Source organism: Zootermopsis nevadensis, unplaced genomic scaffold, assembly GCF_977971745.1.
Source record: "Zootermopsis nevadensis isolate Lab colony 2312 unplaced genomic scaffold, Znev_1.0 Znev_ptg000001l, whole genome shotgun sequence".
Lineage (NCBI taxonomy): Eukaryota > Metazoa > Arthropoda > Insecta > Blattodea > Termopsidae > Zootermopsis > Zootermopsis nevadensis.
The window spans coordinates 6,499,308-6,523,799 of record NW_028259133.1 but is presented as its reverse complement, the minus strand read 5'-3'; the positions used below and the strand labels follow the sequence as shown (position 1 = coordinate 6,523,799).

At 36.2% G+C, this 24,492-nt stretch overlaps 1 protein-coding gene across 10 annotated transcripts in view; it reads left to right on the top strand.

The window, feature by feature from the left end:
• Positions 1-290: 290 nt before the first annotated feature.
• LOC110829278 (ubiquitin carboxyl-terminal hydrolase 36) overlaps positions 291-24,492 on the top strand; it is a 33,867-nt gene continuing 9,665 nt past the window's right edge. Inside the window, exons 1-8 of one of the 10 annotated variants that reach the window (XM_087360926.1) lie at positions 291-615; positions 2,462-6,574; positions 17,286-17,449; positions 18,956-19,022; positions 19,831-19,944; positions 21,978-22,086; positions 23,215-23,282; positions 23,654-23,885. In XM_087360926.1, coding sequence (XP_087217052.1) covers positions 6,535-6,574; positions 17,286-17,449; positions 18,956-19,022; positions 19,831-19,944; positions 21,978-22,086; positions 23,215-23,282; positions 23,654-23,885 — 794 coding nt within the window. In that variant the 5' untranslated portion in view covers positions 291-615; positions 2,462-6,534. The other 9 variants (XM_087360828.1, XM_087361029.1, XM_087360884.1 and 6 more) reach the window with 9 other exon arrangements.

Below are 24,492 nucleotides of genomic sequence, written 5' to 3'. Positions count from 1 at the left end.
TGTCAAGTGTTTAAAACAACAACAGTTAAAATAACTGACCAACCCCCCCGAAGGGGGGATGTCGGGGGGGTTGGTCAGTTGTTTTAACCCCAATTCGGAGGGTAGTTTAGTTTCTTACTCAAGATTTAAAACACTTAATGAGACACTAAACTAACCCCACCGAATTGTTTTAAGCCTCCATTCGGGGGGTGGGTTGTTTAGTTTCTTACACAAGGTTGGTTGCGTTTTAAAAAATCGACCCCCCACCCCCCCAGGAAGTTCCGAAAGGAGCGTTCTGCTCTAGTCTTTTACTATAAAAATTTGTGATTAGTCGTTGTCTTCAAGAAATGACGTCATCAACAATGTCAACAGATATTTGTTTACTCGGCATTGTTGTGGAACACAACAATGCCGTGTAAACAAATATATGTTGGCATTGTTGAAGTTGGCACAACAATGCCGAGTAAACAAATAACGCTTCACAACAAAAGAAATCAAAGAATATCAAGTCAGTCGCATTATCACTGCTCCAGAAACAGCACGTCGCATTCTTAAGAATTGACTAACAGTTGTCCTAAAACATCAGGAAAGTGAAAGAAGACGTTATCAAGTATTTGAAGTACCAACTTAAACAAGGTAAAGTGATACTCATTCGATATATTATGATTATGATCGATTTTGAGACGAAGATTTGAAAGGGTGGGGTTGGACGTAGATAGTTGACCGACCAAGAACTTTTGACCTCTGAACAGCGATGTAAAGAACTAAAACATCAGAACTATTTAACAAATAAAGAAAAGCGAAGGGAGACCTATATTGATAAAAGCAGGAAAACGTATTTAACAAGAACACAATAACAAAAAATCAGACGAAGATTTGAAAGGGTGGGGTTGGACGTCGATAGTTGACTGACCAAGAGCTGTTGACCTCTGAACAGCGACGTAAAGAACTAAAACATCAGAACTATTTAACAAATAAAGAAAAGCGAAGGGAGACCTATATTGATAAACGCAGGAAAACGTATTTAACAAGAACACAAGAACAAAAAATCAGACAAAGATTTGAAAGGGTGGGGTTTTACGTAGATAGTTGACTGGCAAGAACGTTTGGCCTCTGAACAGCGACGTAAAGAACTAAAACATCAGAACTATTTAACAAATAAAGAAAAGCTAAGGAAGACATACATTGATAAAAGTAGAAAAACTTATTCACCAAGAGTAGAAGAGAAAAAACGAAGATTTGTATGGATTGGGTTAGACGTAGAAAGTTGGCTGACCAAGATCAGTTAGCCTGTGAACAGCGAAGTAAAGAACTAAAACATCAGAACTATTTAACAAATGAAGGAAAGCGAAGTAAGACTTACATTGATAATCTTATCTTTTTACTATAAAAATTTGTGATTCCTCGTTGTCATCAAAAAATGACGTCATCAAAAATGTCAATTTATGTTTTTTTTATACTCGGCATTGTTATGGAACACAACAATGCCGAGTAAACAAATATAACGCTTCACAACAAAAACATCAAAAAATATCAAACCAGTCGCATTATCTCTGCATCAGAAGCAGCACGTCGCATTCTTGAATATTGACTGACAGTTGGCCTATAACATCAGGAAAGTGAAAGAAGACGTTATCAACTATTTCAATTATCAACTCTAACAACTTCAACAAGGTAAACTGATACTCATTCGATATATTACGATTAAGAAAGTATTATGAAAACTGACATTTGATCGATATTAAGACGAAGATTTGCTAGGGTGAGGCTGGACGTAAAAAGTTGACTGAACAAAAACTGTTGGCCACTAAACAGCGACGTAAAGAACTACAACATCAGACGTATTTCAGAAAAAAAGAAAAGCGAAAGAAGACATTTATAAACGAAACCATATTAAGAACACATGTAGAAAAACTTATTCAAAAAATAAACATAAGAGCAAAAAACAAACGAAGATTTGCAATGTAGGGTCGGACGAAGAAAGTTAACTGTTCAAGAACAGTTAGCCTCTGATCAGCGACGTAAAGAACTAAAACATCAGATCAATTTAACAAATAAAGAAAAGCGAAGGGAGATTTATATTAATAAACGCAGTAAAACATATTCAACAAGAACAGAAGAGCAGAAGAAAACAAACGATGTCTTGCAAGGGTGGAGTTGGAAGTAGATAGTTGACTAACCAAAAACACTTGGCCTTGAAAAGCGACGTAAAGAACTAAAACATCAGACATGCTTAACAAGTAAAATAAAGGGAAGGGACATTTACATTGATAAACGAAGAGAAACTTATACAACAAGAACAGAAGAGCAGAAGAAAACAAACGATGTCTTGCAAGGGTGGGGTTGGAAGTAGATAGTTGACTAACTAAGAACAGTTGGCCTTGAACAGCGACGTAATTAACTAAAACATCATACATACTTAACAAGTAAAGAAAAGCGAAGGGATATTTACATTGATTAACTAACAAAACTTATTCAACAGGAACAGAAGAGCAGATGAAAACAAACGAAGACGTCATCAACAATGCCAACAGATATTTGTTTACTCGGCATTGTTGTGTTCCAAACAAATATCTGTTGGCATTGTTGAAGTTGACACAACAATGCCGAGTAAACAAATAACGATTCACAACAAAAGAAATCAAAGAATATCAAGCCAGTCGCATGATCACTGCTCCAGAAGCAGCACATCGCATTCTTGAATATTTACTGACAGTTGGCCTAAAGCATCAGAAAAGTGAAAGAAGACGTTATCAAGTATTTGAAGTACCAACTCCAACAAGGTAAACTGATACTCATTCAATATATTACGATTACGAAAACTATTATGAAAACTGACTTCATGATCGATTTTAAGACGAAGATTTGCAGGGGTGGGGCTAAACGTAAAAAGTTGACTGAACCATAACTGTTGACCTCTGAACAGCGAAGTAAAGAACTAAAACATCAGACATATGTAACAAATAAAGAAAAGCGAAGGAAGACTTACATTGATAAACGTAGAAAAACGTATTCAATAAGAACAGAAGGGAAAAAAGCAGACGAAGATTTGTAAGGGTGGGGTTGGACGTAGAAAGTTGAGTGACGAAGAACAATTGGCCTCTGAACAGAGACGTAAAGAACTAAAACATCAGACATATTTAAGAAATAAAGAAAAGCGAAAGAAGACTTACATTGATAAACGAGACCATATTAACGACACACGTAGAAAAACAGACAAAGATTTGCAAGGGTGGGGTTGCAAGTGGATAGTTGACTGACCAAGAACAGTTGGCCTCTGAACAGAGACGTAAAGAACTACAACATCAGACATATTTAACAAATAAAGAAAAGCGAAGGAAGACACATTGATAAACGTAGAAAAACGTATTCAATAAGAACAGAAGGGAAAAAAAGCAGACGAAGATTTGTAAGGGTGGGGTTGGACGTAGAAAGTTGATTGACCAAGAACAATTGGCCTCTGAATAACGACGTAAAAACTCATACATCAGACATATTTAACAAATAAAGAAAAGCGAAGGGAGACTTACATTGATAAACGGATCAGAATAAAACAAACAAAGACATGAAAGGGTGGGATTGGACGTAGAAAGTTGACTAACCAAGAACAGTTGGCCTCTGAACAGCGACGTAAAGAATTAAAACATCAGACCTATTTAACAAATAAGGATAAGCGAAAGAAGACTTACTTTGATAAACGCAGAAAAACTTATTCAACAAGAACAGAAGATCAGAATAAAACAAACAAAGACTTGAAAGGGTGGGATTGGACGTAGAAAGTTGTCTGACCAAAAACAGTTGGCCTCTGAACAGCGACGTAAAGAACTAAAACATCAGACATACTTAACAATTGAAGAAAAGCGATAAACTTATTGAACAAGAACAGAAGAGCAGAAGAAAACAAACGAAGACTTGCAAGGGTGGGGTTGGACGTAAAAAGTTGTCTGACCAAAAACAGTTGGCCTCTGAATATCGATGTATAGAACTAAGACATCAGATCTATTTAACAAATAAGGATAAGCGAAAGAAGACTAACATTGTTAAACGAGACCATATTAACAACACACGTAGAAAAACAGAAGAAGATTTGCAAGGGTGGGGTTGGAAGTAGATAGCTGACTAACCAAGAACAGTTGTCCTCTGAAAAGCGACGTAAAGAACTAATCCATCAGACCTATTTAACAAATAAAGAAAAACGAAGGGAGAGTTACATTGATAAACATAGAAAAACGTATACAACAAGAACAGAAGAGAAAAAAAGAAAAAAAGAGACGAAGATTAGCAATGGTGTTGCTGGACGCAGAAAGTTGACTGATCAAGAACAGATGGCCTCTGAATAGCGACGTAAAGAACTAAAACATCAGAACTACTCGACAAAAAACAGAAGAGAAAAAAAAGATTTGCAAGGGTGGGGTTGGACGTAGATAGTTGACTAACCAAGAACTGTTGGCCTCTGATCAGCGACGTAAAGAAGTAAAATATCAGATTACAGGAAGCGATCCGAAAGGATTAGCCATCGTTGTCGTCAAAAAATGACGTCATCAACAATATCACCTTATATTTGTTTATACACGGGGGTTAGTTTAGTGTCTTACTCAAGATTTTAAAACGCAACCAACCCCCTTCGGGGGGTTGGTTTGAACCCCCCATTCGGGGAGGTTAGTTTAGTTTCTTACTCAGGGGTTAAAACATTTGAATAAGACACTAAACTAACTCCCCTTCGGGACTAACCAAGGTTGGTTGCGTTTTACAAACTTGGCCAACCCCCCCCCCCCTAGGAGCTCCGAAAGGAGCGCCCTGCTCTAGTCTTATACTATAAAAATTTGTGATTCCTCGTTGTCTTCAATAAATTACGTCATCAACAATGTCAACTATAAACAAACTCGCATTGTTGTGGAACAACAATGCCGAGTAGAACACAACAATGCCGAGTAAATAAATAACGCTTCACTACCGAGCCAGTCGCATTATCACTGCTCCAGAAGAAGCACGTGGAATCGCATTATTGATAATTTTCTGACAGTTGTCCTAAAACATCAGGAAAGTGAAAGAAGACGTTATCAACTATTTGAAGTATCAACTCTAACAACTCCTACAAGTTAAACTGATACTCATTCGATATATTACGATGATTGAAACTATTATAAAAACTGACTTCATGATCGATTTTGAGACGAAGATTTGCAAGGGTGGGGCTGGACGTAAAAGGTTGACTGAACAAGAACTGTTGGCCTCTGAACAGCGACGTAAGGAACTACAACATCAGACCTACTTAACAAGTAAAGAAAAGCGAAGGGAGACTTATATTGATAAACATAGAACAACTTATTCAATAAGAACTGAAGGGAAAAAAAACAGACGAAGATTTGCAAAGGCGGGGTTGGACGTAGGAAGTTGACTGACCAAGAACAGTTGGCCTCTGAACAGCGATGTATAGAACTAAAACATCAGACCTATTTAACAAATAAAGAAAAGCGAAGGGAGACTAACATTAATAAAGGTAGAAAAACTTATTCAACAAGAACAGAAGAGCAGAAGAAAACAAACGAAGACTTGCAAGGGTGGGGTTGGACGTAGATAGTTCACTATCCAAGAACAATTGGCCTCTGAATATCAATGTAAAATTTTAAGAATCTGAACTAACAAATGAAGAAAAGGGAAGGAAGTCTTACATTGATAAACGCAGAAAAACGTATTCAACAAAAACAGAAGGGGAAAAAAGAAAAACGAAGATTTGCAAGGGTGGGGTTGGACGTAGAAAGTTTACTAACCAAGAACAATTGGCGTCTGAATAGCGACGTAAAATCTTAAAAAAAATGAACTATCTAACAAATAAAGAAAAGCGAAGGAAGACTTACATTGATAAACCTAGAAAAACTAATTCAACAAGAACAGAAGGGGAAAAAGCAAACGAACAATTGCAATGATGGGGTTGGACGTAGATAGTTGACTAACCAAGAACAATTGGCCTCTGAACAGCGACGTAAAGAACTAATCCATCAGACCTATTTAACAAATAAAGAAAAGCGAAGGGAGAGTTACATTGATAAATAGAAAAACTTATACAACATGAACAGAAGGGAAAAAATAGAAAAGAAAACACAGACGAAGATTAGCAATGGTGTTGCTGGATGTAGAAAGTATACTGATCAAGAACAGATGGCCTCTGGACATCGACGTAAAGAACTAAAACATCAGAACTATTCAACAATAAACAGAAGAGGAAAAAAGAAAAACGAAGATTTGCAAGGGTGGGTTTGGACGTAGAAAGTTGACTAACCAAGAACTGTTGGCTTATGATCAGCGACGTAAATAAGTAAAATATCAGATTACAGGAAGCGCACCGAAAGGATTAGCCATCGTTGTCGTCAAAAAATGACGTCATCAACAATATCACCATATATTTGTTTATACACGGAATTGTTGTGGAACAACAATGCCGTGTACACAACAATGCCGAGTAAACAAATAACGCTTAGTACCGAGCCAGTCGAATTATCACTGCTCCAGAAGCAGCACATCGCCTCCGAACAGCGACATTAGGCTATTTAAGAAATGAAGAAAAGTGAAAGAAGACGTTGCCAACACCAACAAGGTAATCTGATACTGAAAATAATATTCATCCAAGTCATACTGCTCTTCAAGGATTAAAACACTTGAATAAGACACTAAATTAACACCCCGAAGGGGAGGGGGTGGTCAAGTGGTTTAACCCCCATTCGGGGGGGTTGTTTAGTTTCTTACTCAAGGGTTACAACACTTGAATGAGACACTAAACTAACTCTTCCGAAGGGGGGTTAGTTTAGTGTCTTACTGAAGAATTTTGAACGCAACCCCCTCGAGGGGGCTTCGTCAAGTATTTTAACCACCATTCGGGGGGTTGTTTAGTTTCTTACTCAAGGGTTAAAACACTTGAATGAGACACTAAACTAACCCTTCCGAAGGGGGTTAGTTTAGTGTCTTACTCAAGATTTTTAAACGCAACCAGTTGGTCAAGTGTTTAAACCCCCCAATTCGGGGGGTTAGTTTAGTTTCTTACTCAGGGATTAAAACACTTGAATGAGAATAAACTAACCCCCAATTGTTTTAACCCTTAATTCGGGGCGGTTAGTTTAGTTTCATACACAAGGTTTGTTGCGTTTTACAAACTTGACCAACTCTCCCTAGGAGCTCCGAAAGGAGCGCCCTGCTCTATCTTATTATACTATAAAAATTTGTGATTAGTCGTTGTCTTCAATAAATTACGTCATCAACAATGTCAACTTATGTTTGTTTATACTCAGCATTGTTGTGGAACACAACAATGCCGAGTACAACACAACAATGCCGAGAAAACAAATAACGCTTAGTACCAAGCCAGTCGCATTATCACTGCTCTACAAGCAGCACGTCGCATTCTTGAATATTGACTGACAGTTGGCCTAAAACATCAGGAAAGTGAAAGAAGACGTAATCAACTATTTGAAGTATCAACTCTAACAACTCCAGCAAGGTAAACTGATACTCATTCGATATATTATGATTAAGAAAGTATTATGAAAACTGGCCTTATGATCGATATTAAGACGAAGATTTGCTAGGGTGAGGCTGGACGTAAAAAGTTGACTGAACAAAAACTGTTGGCCACTAAACAGCGACGTAAAGAACTACAACATCAGACCTATTTCAGAAAAAAGAAAAGCGAAAGAAAACTTACATTTATAAACGGAACCATATTAAGAACACATGTAGAAAAACTTATTCAAAAAATAAACAAAAGAGCAAAAAACAAACAAACGAAGATTTGCAATGTAGGGTTGGACGAAGAAAGTTAACTGTTCAAGAACAGTTAGCCTCTGATCAGCGACGTAAAGAACTAAAACATCAGATCAATTTAACAAATAAAGAAAAGCGAAGGGAGATTTATATTAATAAACGCTGTAAAACATATTCAACAAGAACAGAAGAGCAGAAGAAAACAAACGATGTCTTGCAAGGGTGGGGTTGGAAGTAGATAGTTGACTAACTAAGAACAGTTGGCCTTGAACAGCGACGTAATTAACTAAAACATCATACATACTTAACAAGTAAAGAAAAGCGAAGTTATATTTACATTGATTAACGAATAAAACTTATTCAACAGGAACAGAAGAGCAGATGAAAACAAACGAAGACTTGCAAGGGTGAGGTTTGAATTAGATAGTTGACTAACCGAGAACAGTTGGCCTCTGAACAGCGACGTAAAGAACTAAAACATAAGACCTACTTATGAAATAATGAAAAGCGAAGGGGGAATTACTTGCAAGGTTAAGGTTGGGGTTGGACGTAGATAGTTGACTAACCAAGAATAGTTGGCCACTGATCAGCGAAGTAAATAACAAAAACATTAGACCTACTTAAAAAGTAAAGAAAAACGAAGGGGGATTTACATTGATATACTTAGAAAAACTTATTTAACAAGAACATAAGAGCAGAAGAAATTAAATGAAGACTTGCAAGGATGGGTTTGGATGTAGATAGTTTATTAACTAAGAACAGTTGGCCTCTGAACAGCGACGTAAAGAACTAAAACATAAGACCTACTTAACAAATAAAGAAAAGCGAAGGGGGAATTACTTGCAAGGTTGGTGTTGGACGTAGATAGTTGACTAACCAAAAACAGTTGGCCACTGATCAACGACGTAAATAACAAAAACATTAGACCTACTTAAAAAGTAAAGAAAAACGAAAGGAGATTTACATTGATAAACGAAGATAAACCTATTTAACAAGAACAGAAGAGCAGAAGAAAACAAACGAAGACTTACAGGGGTGGGTTTGGAAGTAGGTAGTTGACTAATCAAGTACAGTTGGCCTCTGAACAGCGACGTAAAGAATTAAAACATAAGACCTACTTAACAAATAAAGAAAAGCGAAGGGGGAATTACTTGCAAGGGTGGGTTTGGACGTAGAAAGTTGACTAACCAAGAACTGTTGGCCTCTGTTCAGCGAAGTAAAGAAGTAAAATATCAGATTACAGGAAGCGCTCCGAAAGGATTAGTCGTCGTTGTACTAAAAAGATAACGTCATCAACAATATCATTTTATATTTGTTTATACACGGAATTGTTTTGTGGAAAAACAATGCCGTGTACACAAAAATGCAGAATAAAAAATAACGCTTAGTACCAAGCCAGTCGCATTATCACTGCTCTATATCTTTTCCGAACAGCGATATTAGACTATTTAAGTAATGAAGAAAAGTGAAAGAAGACGTTACCAACACCAAAAAGGTAATCTGATAATAATAATAATATTCATCCAAGTCATACAATTCTTCAAGGGTTAAAACACTTGAATAAGACACTAAATTAACACCCCGAATGGGGTTAGTTTAGTGTCTTACTCAAGATTTTAAAACGCAACTAATGGGGAGTTAGACAAGTGTTAAAACCCCCCATTCATGGGTGAGGGTTAGTTTAGTTTCTTACTCAAGGGTTAAAACACTTGAATTAGACAAACTAACCCTTCCGATGGGGGTTAATTTAGTGTCTTATTCAAGAATTTAAAACACAACCAACCCCCCCGGATGGAGGTTCGTCAAGTATTTTAAGCACCATTCGGGGGTGGTTAGTTTAATTTCTTACTCAAGGATTAAAACACTTGAATGAAACACATAACTAACCCCCCGAAGGGTAGTAAGTTTAGCATGTTACTTAAGATTTCAAAACGCAACCAAACCCCTATTGTTTAACCCTCAATTCGGGGCGGTTACTTTAGTTTCTTACACAAGGTTAGTTGCATTTTACAAACTTGACCAACCCCCGCACCGTAGGAGCTCCAAGAAGAGCGCCCTGTTCTATATATAAAAATTTGTGATTAGTCGTTGTCTTCAACCAATTTGTCGTCAAAAAATGACGTCATCAACAATATCAACAGATATTTGTTTACACGGCATTGTTGTGGAACACAACAATGTCGAGTAAACAAATAACGCTTCACAACAAAGAAATCAAAAAATATCAAGCCAGTCGCATTATCACTGCTCCAGAAGGAGCACTTATCATTCTTGAATATTGACTGACAGTTGGCCTAAAACATCAGAAAATTGAAAGAAGACGTTATCAAGTATTTGAAGTACCAACTCCAACAATTTCAACAAGGTAAACTGATACTCATTCGATATATTACGATTACGAAAACTGTTATGAAAACTGGCCTTATGATCGATTTTAAGACGAAGATATGCATGGGTGGGGCTGGACGTGAAAAGTTGACTGAACAAGAACTTTTGACCTCTGAACAGCGACGTAAAGAACTACAACATCAGACATTTAAGAAATAAAGAGAAGCGAAAGAAGACTTACATTGATAAACGAGAAAATATTAACGACACACGTAGAAACAGACGAAGATTTGCAAGGGTGGGATTGGACGTAGAAAGTTGACTGACCAAGAAGAGTTGGCCTCTGAACAGCGACGTAAAAACTTAAACAACAGACCTATTTAACAAATAAAGAAAAGCGAAAGGAGAGTTACATTGATAAACGCAGAAAAACTTATTCAACAAGAACAGAAGAACAGAAGAAAACAAACGAAGACTTGCAAGGGTGGGATTGGACGTAGAAAGTTGTCTACCAAAAACAGTTGGCCTCTGAACATTGACGTAAAGAACTAAAACATCAGACATATTTAACAAATAAAGAAAGCGAAGGGAGATTTACATTGATAAACGCATAAAAACTTATTCAACAAGAGCAGAAGAGCAGAAGGAAACAAACGAAGAATTGCAAGGGTGGGGTTGGACGTAGAAAGTTGGCTGACCAAGAACTGTTGACCTCTGAACAGCGACGTAAAGAACTAAAACATCAGACATATTAAACAAATAAAGAAAGGCGAAGGGAGATTTACATTAATAAACGCATAAAAACTTATTCAACAAGAACAGAAGAGCAGAAGGAAACAAACGAAGACTTGCAAGGGTGGGATTGGACTTAGAAAGTTGACTGACCAAGAACAGTTGGCCTCTGAACAGCGACGTAAAAACTTACACAACAGAACTATTTAACAAATAAAGAAAAGCGAAGTAAGACTTACATTGATAAACGTAGAAAAACTTATTCAATAAGAAGCGAAGGGAAAAAAAGCAGACGAAGATTTGTAAGGGTGGGGTTGGACGTAGATAGATGACTGACCAAGAAAATTGGCCTCTGAACAGCGATGTAAAGAACTAAAACATCAGACGTACTTAACGAATAAAAAAAGCGAAGGGAGACCTATATTGATAAACGCAGGAAAACGTATTTAACAAGAACACAAGAACAAAAAATCAGACGAAGATTTGAAAGGGTGGGGTTGGACGTACATAGTTGACTGACCAAGAACTGTTGACCTCTGAACAGCGACGAAAAGAACTAAAACATCGGAACTATTTAACAAATAAAGAAAAAGTAAGAAAGACATACATTGGTAAACGTAGAAAAACTTATTCACCAAGAGTAGAAGAGAAAAAACGAAGATATGTATGCATTGGGTAAGACGTAAAAAGTTGGCTGACCAAGATCAGTTGGCCTGTGAACAGCGAGGTAAAGAACTAAAACATCAGAACTATTTAACAAATGAAGGAAAGCGAAGTAAGACTTACATTGATAAAAGTATAAAAACGTATTCAACAAAAAAAGAAGGGGAAAAAAATCAGACGAAAATTTGCAGGGGTGTGGCTGGACGTAGAAGCTGACTTACCAAGAACAGTTGGCCTCTGAACAGCGACATAAAGAAGTAAAAAATCAGATTAGAGAAAGTGCTCCGAATAAGACACTAAATTAACACCCCGAAGGGGGATAGTTTAGTGTCTTACTCAAGAATTTAAAACGCAAACAACCCCCCCAGAGGGGGAGTTCGCCAAGTGTTTAAACCCCCCATTCAGGGGGTTAGTTTAGTTTCTTACTCAAGGGTTAAAACACTTGAATGAGATACTAAACTAACCCCCCCGAAAGGGAGTTAGTTTTGCGTGTTACTTAAGATTTCAAAAAGCAATGGTCAATTGTTTTAACCATCAATTCGTGGCGGTTAGTTTAGTTTCTTACACAAGGTTGGTGGCGTTTTACAAACTTGACCAACCCTCCCTAGGAGCTCCGAAAGGAGCGCCCTGCTCTAGTCTACTATAAAAATTTGTGATTTGTGGTCGTCGTCGTCAAAAAATGACGTCATCAAACAATGCTACGTTATATTTGTTTACTCGGCATTGTTGTGTTCCACAACAATGCCGAGTACAACACAACAATGCCTAGTCAACAAATAACGCTTCACAATAAAGAGATCAAAAACTATCAAGCCAATCGCATTATCACTGCTCCAGAAGCAGCACATCGCATTATTGAATATTGACTGACAGTTGATCTTGAAACATCAGAAAAGTGAAAGAAGAACTTATCAAGTATTTTAAGTACCAACTCTGACAACTCCAACAAGGTAAACTGATACTCATTCGATATATTACGATTACGAAAGTATTATGAAAACTGACTTTTGATCGATTTTAAGACGAAGATTTGCACTGGTGGGGCTGGACGTAAAAAGTAGACTGAACAAGAACAGTTGGCCGCTGAACAGCGACGTAAAGAACTACAACATGAGACCTATTTAACAATTAAAGAAAAGCGAAGGGAGACGTACATTGATAAACGTAGAAAAACGTTTTCAACAAAAACAAAAGAGCAGAAGAAAACAAACGAAGACTTGCAAGGGTGGGATTGGACGTAGAAAGTTGACTGACCAAGAACAGTTGGCCTATTAACAGCGACGTAAAGAATTAAAATATCAGATTAGAGAAAGCGCTCCTAAAGGAGCGCGTTTCTCTAGTAATAAAATAAGTTACTATTAAAATTTTTGGAATGTAGAGCCTTTGTTCCTTTATTTGCCACCTTAGCGCCGCGTAGTGGGAATGCGGATAAATAATTGTAGGTGCATTGTTAGCTGTAGAACCAATGATGATGATGATTATGCATTGTTAGTTGTTGATATTGTTGGCCTAAATATCCATGTATCCTGTGCAGTAAACAGTTGGATTCTGAGACTGACGGGCGTCAAATCCGTGTTGTAGAAGCAATTAATTTAATAATTATTGAGAGGTTACTTCTCTGAACATCATTTTAACTTATCATCAAGTGTTCCAGGCTAGTATATTAAAAATATTTTGAGTTAGGGAATTTGCATCGTCAAAATTATAACTGCAGGGCCTAACGTTCTGAAACCACTGTTTATTTAGTGTTAAATGCCTACATTTAAAGGGATTTACTTTTGGTTTTATAAAACCTGTATTAGGACATAAGACAGATATTCCTGAACTCAATTGCGTCCTTTCGTGTTTTGTGAGTGTTGAGTAAAACGTTGACTGCCTTTTATTATTTTCCTTGTCAATACGAATTCTATGAAGCAGGGAAAGACGGGATCTGAAGGTAGGTCATTTAATCTAGACTGGACGAATGAATTTACGAAAGACAAAATATGTGTCTGTACCTAAGGAACAGAACATTCGTCTGCACTTTGAAACGACCCATCCCGATTTACGGATGCTGGATGTCGGTGAAAACAAATTAAAAATTTTCTCGGCGGTGAGTAGAAGGTAGCTGTTTCCTCGGTTGTAGCGTCGTGTAGTCTGGTAGAAGTTCACTAACCCTTCACAGGTCCTTGCTGCCTCCAACATCAGGGTATTGAGCCGAAACGTACTTTCAAGTTGTATAGGTCTCGTCAACGCCTTAGTAGCTTCATAAGTTTATGTTCCGTGGTTCTTGTTGTGATATATTAGTGTTATATTTGCTGTTAATAAAATTATTACTGTATAACTTGAAATCTTCACCAAATATTATTAATCCGATTAGAGAAGGAGTGTCAGATGGGCTGAGCATGTAGCAGGTATGCGGTAAATGAAAAGTATGCAAAACGAAAGCCTGGGAGATCAAAACGTAGAAGCTGGGATTTTTGAATGGATACTAAGGAAGCGTACATGAACCATTAGCCACGATTGGGAACTTGCAATTTTTAATTCCCTGTAGCCTCCGATAACCGTTTACTTCTATAAATTAAATTAAAATATAACGATCGTCCAAGTTCAGCACACTCAGTTTTCTTAAATTTTAAAGTTAGAGTAAATAGCCTTTCGAAACTGAAGGTAGCATCGCTGGCAGCCGTTTGGTTAATTATTGCAGCTGTGAATGTGAAAGAGTCTGGAATTTTCAGAAAGCCCAGTTAAGATTTGGATATACAGTACAGCACTCGGGCATGAAGAGTTATAATTACGCATTTGTAATCGATGACTCTGTAGACGTCCTTGGATTATATTATTTATTTATCCTAATATCTCGGCGAGAATTATTTTTGTCTCCATTAATTTCAATAAACCTATATCAAAGAATTGTAACAACGGTGTTTTCTGATATCCGCTGTTAGTCGAAGAGTCTAAGTTCCAGTTTCTGCTTGTATGCCATAATGAAAAATCTGTATCACTTATAAACAAAAGAGCGCTGTTGAAAAACGGTGTTATTCGGCGTCCCATTTTATCCTTGTCTGGACAACGGGACATCACCCTCAAAAACGGGACAATCCCTCGCGGGACCGTATATCATAGAGTCAAGGAACTGAGCTAATCTCCTTATTGGCTTGTCTTGGCTTCTTAGTCTAGCCTTATTGGCTAAATTAGGCTTGTCTTCTTTCTAACACAGTTTCTATTAATATTAGATTGACTTCTATTTGTTCACGTATTATTTACAATAAAGTAATATTCAATTAACATTTCAAATTTTTTCTGACGTAAATACGTCTGTAAGGAAGGGTCTTTCGGCAAAAAAGTGGAACGAAAAAGTGTAACCTGGTTACCTAGCAAACGTCGTGTTTACTCGGCATTGTTGTTACCTAGGAAACGTTACATTACATTACATTACATTACCTTACCTTACATTACATTACATTTCATTACATTACATTACATTACTTTACATTACATTCAGCTACCACAGACCCATTTTAAGCGTAACTAATTCAAGTTGATTATGCAATGTCTTAATCAAACTTTACTCAATTGTAAAGCATGTATAAAGGAAATATTTAGAATAAAGAAAATATATAAAAATATATAAACTTTCTTACGTCAAATTCTCCGGAACCGTGGTTCCACTGTCAACTTTTTTTTTATTGTTTATGTCGATGACAGGAGGAAGTATACAGAAGTGGCAGTCGTTTACATGATTATGCGGTTCCCGCCACACCATGGGCACAGCGAAGGGCATAGACTGCATTTTTCCTTTTAGCTACTCACGTAGATTTGTAGAACACTTCAGAAAGCAAATATGGAGTGTCCATGCCCTGCCCATGTCACCCTCATTGCAACCAAAATAAAGGTGGTTCGCTTTCTTAACGATGGGGGTCAAGTTTCGTTTTTGTGATTTAAAAGTCACTTCTCCACAGATATAACAAACGTTGTTAGGATTATTGACACATCTACGCGAAATTTTGTATATTTTAGTGTTACAAATTTCTCATTTAAGTACTCACAACGACGTTTTTGCTGTTTACTACATAAGTATTCTAAGACTAAGTGAAACACAAAATCCGCACTCCACAAAACACTTGTTTGCCAAACAGAACTGAACCAATTTATTAATCATCCCTTAGGAATGTTGACTAGACCTGCAGAAGGAAATAAAACCTTCTCCACCCTTTTACAGGTTGTTTCTGAAGTAAGTAGACCATTACAATTCTGAAAATTACGAAAATAGAGCGAAACAGCTTGGTATGAATATCTTCGAAATGCGAACCAATCATGCAAAATGAATATCATTTTCGTGTTTAGCAGCTCAAAATTAGTAAAAATTGGTTAGTTTCGTCTCCGATATATTTTGGCTGTTGAACAGTGTTATCGAGGAAACTTCCTCTTATTATCTTCCTACAAAATTGTGTCCAACATTAGTCTAGCGACGCTACTCCATGCGCCAGTGAAATTATTAGGGATAATAAGTGTGGGTTCCGTCGTAATACGTCTACAACTGATCAAATTTTCTACATTCGCCAGATACTATGGAAATAGTGGGAGTACAATGGGACAGTACATCAGCTACTTATAGCCTTCAAGGAAGCCTATGACTCAGTTATAAGGGAAGCTCTTTACAATATTTTATTGAATTTGATGTACCTAAGAAGGTAGTCAGGCAAATTAAAACTTGTGTAAGTGAAATCATAAGCGAAATCCGTGCAGTTGAACTTTTGTCCGATACATCTCCTACTCGGAATAGCCTGAATCAGGGAGATGCTCTATCGAAGCTGCTTTTAGATTTTGTCTTAGAATGTGCCATCAGAAAAGTCCAGGAACATCTGGCCGGTTTGAAACTGAAAGTGATACATCAGATTCTGGTCTATGCTGATGATATTAATCTGTTGGGCGATGATATAGATCAGTGGTTTTTAACCTGGGGTACGCGTATCCCCGGGGGTACGCGAAGACATCTTAGGGGGTACGTGAAATTTAAAATAATATATATTATTTTATGATACACACTGAATAATCAGTAATGTAATTTATTTAATTTATTTTAAATGTAGATTATATACTATATATAACTTGAATTATACATCAACAACTTTTGGGGTAAACAGTTGAAAGGAAATTATATCTGGGGGTACGCGAACAAAAAAAAGGATGAATACCACTAATATAGATAATATGAAAACGAATAAGGAAACGCCCTTAGGGGCTAGCAGGGATATTGGTCTAGAATAAATGCAAAAAAGACAAAGTACATGATCATATCTCGGCATAAGAATTAAGGACAGAACCAGAATACAAGCATAACTAAGGAATCGTTGGAAGATGTGACACTAACAAGTCAATGACATTCGTGACAAAATCAAGAGCAGATTAAATCCAGTGAATATTTGTTGTTATTCAGTCCAAACCCTTTGTCCTCCCGTCTCATATCTAAACAAGACTAAAGATTAAAATGAACCAAAACGTAATTTAAGCAGGTGTGCTGCATGGGTACGAAACTCGGTCTCTCGCTTTGAACTGAGGAACAGAGATTGAGGTTCTTTGAGAACAGAGTGTAGAGGAAGATATCTGGACCTAAAAGGGAGGAAGACGTATCACGGAGAAAGTTGCATAGTGATGAGCTGCAGGGCCTGTACTCCTCACCTGCCTAATATTGTTAGGGTGAGTAAAATGAAGGATGATGAGGTAGGCGGGACATGCAGCACGCATAGCGGGGGAAGGGAGACAGGAATCGATGGAGCGAACTGGATGCAGCTGGCTCAGGATAGATTACGGTGGCGGGAATTTTAAACACGGTAATTTGTTTTCAGTTAACAGCACTGCTACAATGATTGTACCTGATTCCAAAATGCCAGCAGCAAAAGTGACACTTTTCCCAGCAGAATTTGTGCAGTTGGGCTGGAGACAAACCCATTACGTAGGAGCAGGAATGGTTAATTTTGGAAACACTTGTTACATCAATTCATCACTGCAGGTATATTTGAAATTGTTCTGCATGTTTCATTGCTGTGTATTTTAATTTAAAATAATTAAAATCATGTCTTTAGGCTTATACACAAATTAGTAGAAAAAGTTAAGTTGAATAATCTCTAGGAATTTAGTCAAAATGGTTTGTAAATCCAGTGAGCACTACAAAGATAATATATGGACTGAAATGAAACTGTTGGAGAATATACTGTGTTTGAAAATGTTTATACTCAGCTTCTACAAGATGATGAAAAATAAGAACAAAGTTTGTATACATTGGGTTTTTGCAGATCACTGTGGATTTGATCTGACTTAAATACTTTATTTAAAAAGAAAAACACTGAAATTCAATGACTGTAGTCACAACTTTTTAAGAAACCCAAGGCGTAGTTAACATCATACTGATGTATTACGAACAAACAATTACATGATTAAAACTTGCTATTTTGTATACTTATAGCTCTACATTATTCAGTGTGATAATGTTTAAAAACTTAAATGCAAAAATAAAATTCTGTTTTAAAACGACATTTAAGAAATTGTTTACTTTTTATTTTGTAGCACATAATGCATGCTGTTAATGCTGTTAACATAGAATGTTTCGCCATGTGCAGCGTGCAGTTAATAAGTTTTGTATGGAACTCTTATTTAGGCTGTACCCTGCTGTTTAAGCTCTTCAATCAATAGGTTAAGTAAATTGGCCTGAAGTTTAAGCGATAAAGATCTTAATTAATACATGAAATATTTATCTGGTTTAGGAAAGACATGTATGTCTTACAGTAATTACTGAAATATCTGCGGGACAGGTGTCACAAGTGCAGATAACTCTTAAATTAAACAAAATCGTACAATTATCTTCCTTTTTAACAGCTATTTATAATTATTCCTGATTTCAGATTACAACATTTAAATTATAAAAAATGTACAACTGCCACGCATGTAGTAAACAAACTCAAGTGCTTTATGATTACTGGAATAAACCATCGCTCTCATCAATAAATATTTGAGTCACAGGTTTCCAAAAAATATACTGTCTTCCTTCACACAGATGACAGATTTCAGATCGAAATGTACATTCCATCTGTTATTGGAATTATATTTTCTCAGTGATCTACTTGAAAGTGTAGTAACTACAATGTGTTTCCTGACACGGTTATCCGGCTACCAACCATAACTGCATCAGTCACCACCTTTCGCATATAATTCCTATAGAAAATAAAAGCATGCTATTTACACACACAATCAGCATGAACAAGAACTTAACACAATGTCACTGTCATGTGAATAATTTTAGCAGCGTTTGCTTTTGAGATTGAGCAGTCAGGAAGAGGCAGTTACGTGTAAGTATGTGAGTGATACACTGCACCACGTGATTCAAATGATTAGTGAAAATCTTCACAGCCACTACATATTAATTAAAAATATAATATAGCCATTTCATTTATATAAAGTATTTGCTTCCTAAATTCCAAGCTCTCGACTTATGTCGGGGTCTGCTTCTATTTGATTTTAGGCCCTGTTCCACGTACCAGCGTTTGTTAACTGGCTGCAGAGTGAGAGCCGTCACTTACAAGAATGTAGTGAGTATTCTGTCCCAAATAGTGGGTTGACGTTAATGTCTGTGATAAGACAAACTTTTGTTTTCGTGAAACTAGTTGGTCCAAGTAAAATGTGTGCAGATAAAATGCATAGTAAAGTGAAAAAGGTAAAATTTTGTCTCACATATTTCCTGTTCAGAATGGCTTGGAACGTGGAATTGCCTTATTAGCATCGCTTTCCATGTTTTCTCTAAAATACATCATTACAATGGTCTAAGAAAACAATGGGAAAGGGAAAATGGAATTGTGTGGTCTATGGTCCTGGCGTGAATTTGTTGGGCTAAACCACAAATACCATAGAGAAAAACACAGTAACTCCGAAGGTCAGTACTTGGGTAGATGGTATAGAAGAGAACGTTTAGAAAACTTAGAATGTGTTCATGTCTTGTAATCAGATTAACGATGAATTTATAATAGAAATATAGCTAATAAATATTTGAGAATTATGGCAAAATTTAAGTCAGGATTGGCTGAAACAAGTCACAATTACAGTGAAGAAAAATTTAAGAGCAAAATTGCATTGTGGGAATGCTTGCTACCTACTTTTCTCTATTAGGATGATGAGATTGGTGGGACACGTACGGGAGAGAGAAAAAATGTTTAGATAGGACATCATTGAAAGTCTCTTAAAGAAATAGGGTGTGTTGTTGTGGACTGTAGTCATCTGACTCACTGTTAGCTGCTCAAGAAGGATGCAGCTACGAGTATGGTTGCAGTCGATGCAGCGTACTTTCACGTTTATTGGTTGTCTCTCTGTGGTGTAATGTAATAATTCTATGTTCTGTTACAGATGGAGAGAGTATAGGAGACTGCATTATTTGTGCAATGTACCGCACTTATAAGTCATCACAAAATATATTAGGCATTGTAATTAAGCCAATTCTCATTTACAGAAGACTGAAATGTAAGTCTTAACCAATTTTGGTTTAGTATAAGATAGTTAGCCATGCGAGAAATGTGTCTCATATTAAGTTCACCTTTCTTATCTGTTCAATTGTTTACAATGCTTTTATTTTCCCGCTTTTCATAAATAAGAAAAAACAGGCTTGTGTCTGTCTCTGCCAATAACATTTGAGCCTATAGATGGATTTTCATGAAATTTGGTATGAATATCATACCACTAGACAACATGGCAACGAAAATTGTGAGGTGGAGGAAGCACTAGTTCTCTTCAATACAGGGTCTTGAAAATTCTGTGTTGTTACATTTTACACAAAAATATAGCATTTAAAACAAAAAGGCTGTGGTTGCTTAATGATGGTGATAATTGATGAACCACTGGATTTGCGTGTGAAATTTTATGTTGCAATAGACCACAATTTTTATATTCAATGTGTCCCAGGAGAAAATGTCGATATTCCGGTAGGTCTTAGTATCGGTCATTCTAAGAAAAAATGTGTATATGTACATGCTTCCTATTCTGAACGGTTTCCGCGATAGAGCTATTTCACTGTACAGTAGTTTGGTTTTATGAGGAACAGCAGAAATGAGAATAATGATTCGTTAAATATCAAAATTGGGAAAGACACAGTAGAAGAAGTGAAAGAATTATATTTAGGAAACAAAATCACAAAAGATGGACGAAGCAAGGATAACATTAAAAGCAGATTAGCACAAGCAAAAAGAGCCTTCTTCAAAAAGAGAAGTCTACTAGTGTCAAACATTGACCTGGGATTAGGAAAGATTTTTCTGAAGTTATATGTTTGGAGCACAGCGCTATACGGAAGCGGAACATGGTCAGTGGGAAAGCCAGAAAGAAGGAGGGTAGAAGCATTTGAAATGTGGTGCTATAGAAGGATGTTGAGAATTAAGTGGACTGATAAAGTACGAAATGAGCTGGTCTTAGACAGGATAGGCGAAGGAAGGAGTCTATGGAAAAATCTTACGAGAAGAAGAGATAGGATGGTGGGACACATTCTGAGGCACCCCGGATAGATTAATTTGGTAATGGAAGGAACAGTTGAAGGGAAGAATTATAGGGGGAGACAAAGATTGGAAAATGTGACGCAGATTTTTGAGGATGTGGGCTGCAAAAAATATATGGAAATGAAGAGATCGGCGCAAGATAGGCGAAAATGGAGGACCACATCAAACCAGTCGGAAGACTGATGACACACAAACAAATTGCCCTTCCCTATTGGATGTTATCGCCCGCATAAACGAAGGCCAAGAAGCACTCAGACGAGCAATACGCCATGTCCTCACACGAGTTGCAAAGTGCATTGATGTTGACGGTGGAATATTCGAAAATGTATTATACTAGGTAAACTGTACCACCTTTCTCACTTGAACAATAAATACCGGTATTAGAAACAGTACGTAATATCTCTTTCTTATCGACAATTTTGCAACCGTACAGTGAAATAGCTGTAGCTCGGAAACCGTTCAGAATAGAACACGTGTACATATACAATTTTTTGCTTAGAATGACCTATATTATGGTCTCCCAGAATTTTGACCTTTCCTTCTGGGACACCCTGTATATTACAAAGCGTGCACTCTAACAAATATTTTCGTACTTTTTTCATAGTAGACAATAATTTATTGCCAGGCAGTTTAATCTGACAAGTTTTCAGGTGCTCAAGTACTGATGAATACAAACATGAAATAAGTGTTCCCTGCTCAGGCAGGTTTTACATGTTAAAAGTGTTTAGACTTGAAAAACTGACAGAACAGAATTCATAGTAGAATACCTGCATAAGAAGTGAAGATCCAGTTTTCATTCATTCTTTCTAACTTTAGTCACTTTTCCTCTTCAAAATTTCTTCCTTTGAAACTTGGAGGTAATTAAGCTGAGGCCACACAAATGAGCACCAATAGAGGAAATTTTTAAATTTGTTAACCTTACTTAATGAAGTGGAATGCATTTCCATCTCAAAGGGGTGAAGGTGTTCAGATATTTTTGTTGGGGAAATCAATGTTATTTACGTGTTACAGATATCTGCAATCACTTTGCATATGGCCGGGAAGAAGATGCTCATGAATTTATGAGATATCTTTTACACAGCATGGAGGAAGCATATCTCGCAGGCTATATTGGCGAGAAGTATGTAAAACCTATTCCCATTTCAGACTTTAACCTTCATAATTGAATGATGATAAAAGTCAGTTGTGTAGGTGATAATTCCTATTTAGTATATGTTTGTGTACTCTCTAGGTCACATTTTGGTAAGTTTTCACTTACCAAAAACACTTCTTTTTGAAGATTTTCTGTGATAATATTTAAACTGTTTGCCAAAAGTTGGTATAAATTATGTCAATTGACGTGAAAACTACATTTAGTATACTAAGGAGAGAAATCAAGATGTACACAAAATTAAGTTCTTATAAAAATTGTTCTGTTAAGTTATGTATTTCCATTTTTTCACATAACAGAACATACATCACCTTGGGTTGATAATAAAGTTACAGAAGTCTTTTTCAAATACATTTCCGTGATGGTCTTGTGTTTAAACTTTTCCATGTCGAAGAGAGCATGCCCTGATTGTCTGCTGCAGTACTGATGTCATGAGACTAATAGTTTTTTTTCAAAAATTTTGTTTGTTTGTAGGTACAATTTATATTTACAATTATTTTTAAATATACTTATAATTAATTTTGTTCCTTCCCTTTGTAGCACCTGAGAACTATTTAAACCAGGTTATTATGTAGACTGTTGTATATATTATTTACGGAATCCTAATACAATACACAAAATTTAAAACATTTATTAATTTAAGTAGAAGTCATCTGCTTCTAAGAATGTATAACAAATTTGAACATACTGGTTTGAAAATGAAGTCCTATAAAATTCTGGCAACATTGGAATTGTCGGATCAACGGTTACTTGCATCATTATTATTGTTTGCATTCACAGTTATGTGCTAGTATCTGGCTAGAACTTACATCCGTACTACTGTCTGGCTACCAGCTTTAATCTTACTTTCACAGTTCACTGAAACAATCAGTTTGTAGGAGTGATGTAACAAATGAACTTGTCAGTAATATTGACATGTTACATCAGTATGAATACCCTGTATTTATGTAATTCCACTCCTAGAGATTATGTATTGCTTCTGTTAAAATATGTTGAGGTTGTGTTGTAATGATGCTGGACTGATAAGAATATTTTAAATAATTTTTATTCTTCTTCGTATGCAATAGATTTTGATGTAATGTTTTCTTTTTTATTCAGGCTTGACACTTTCAGCAGAGAAACAACCCCAATAAACCAGATATTTGGAGGTTATATTAGAACAGAAGGTATGTTAACACGTGAACAGTTATTTTAATTTTATAACATTTAATTTCTTTTTGAAGTTCAAACTAATCTGCTGTATTGCAGATTTTTAATTTTGTGATTGTTATTCGTATATTACCAGTTTTTAAGGAGGACATTTTCTCTGTCAATACAATACATTTTATAAGCATTTCTTCTTAATGAAGTAAGGATAAACATCTTGTTTTAACTGAAGTTTTTGATTAATTACTTCAGGATACTTCAGTAATACTGTGCAAGTATTGCCCCTCCATCCAAATAAGAATACTGATTATAAGTAACTTTGATGTTATAAAGAAATAAAATCGGTATATTATGACTTAAATATTAACAGAATCTTCTTGTTCCATTGCAGTGACATGTTCAGAATGTGGGTCAGTGTCTACAACATTCCAACATTGTCAGGACTTTCTTCTGGATATTGAACATGTATCCACAGTAGACGATGCTTTAGATGATTATTTCTCCACCGAACGTCTGGATGGGGATGATGCTTATTACTGTAGAGGATGCAACAAGAAAGTTGTGGCTACAAGGAAATTTTCTTTGGAGAAAAATCCACAAGTTTTATGTTTACAATTCAAGAGGTATTTTATTTCACTTTTAGACATCATACACTTCCTTCTATATTATTTTGAAGGATAGACTGGAAGGTATCAAAGAATGAGACTATATTTGGGTTTCTTGTTTTCTTCCTGTCTGCACAAGTCAATCTCAGCGCACCACACATCAAATTCTCTAGACTGATATAACCCAAAATCTCTGGTAAATTTTGTTCATATATTTAGTACCCATCTTGAAATATGTCTAGTAGTACCAAAGAGAATATTTCCGTCTAGTAAAACACTTTCTTGTGTTTAGAGAAGTATCACATTTTTCATAATGAATATATAAATTTTGTGTCTTAAAGATGTTATCTTCATTCCTTTTCTACTTATTTATGTCATGATACTTAACTTAGCAACATTAATTAGATTCATCTGCCAAGAGAAAAATAAGTACAACACTTGAAAAGTAGTTTTCTACATTCCACCTGGCTTTTGTCGGAACTGCTTGAAAAAGTGATTAGTGTCTTATGGATGCAACATTTTGAGATATATTTATGGATATTCATTAAAATGCAGTTTATGGGCATTTGTTGCAATTCTCTCAATTTACTTTGGATTCAGCAAGAGTGATATACTTATTTGAATT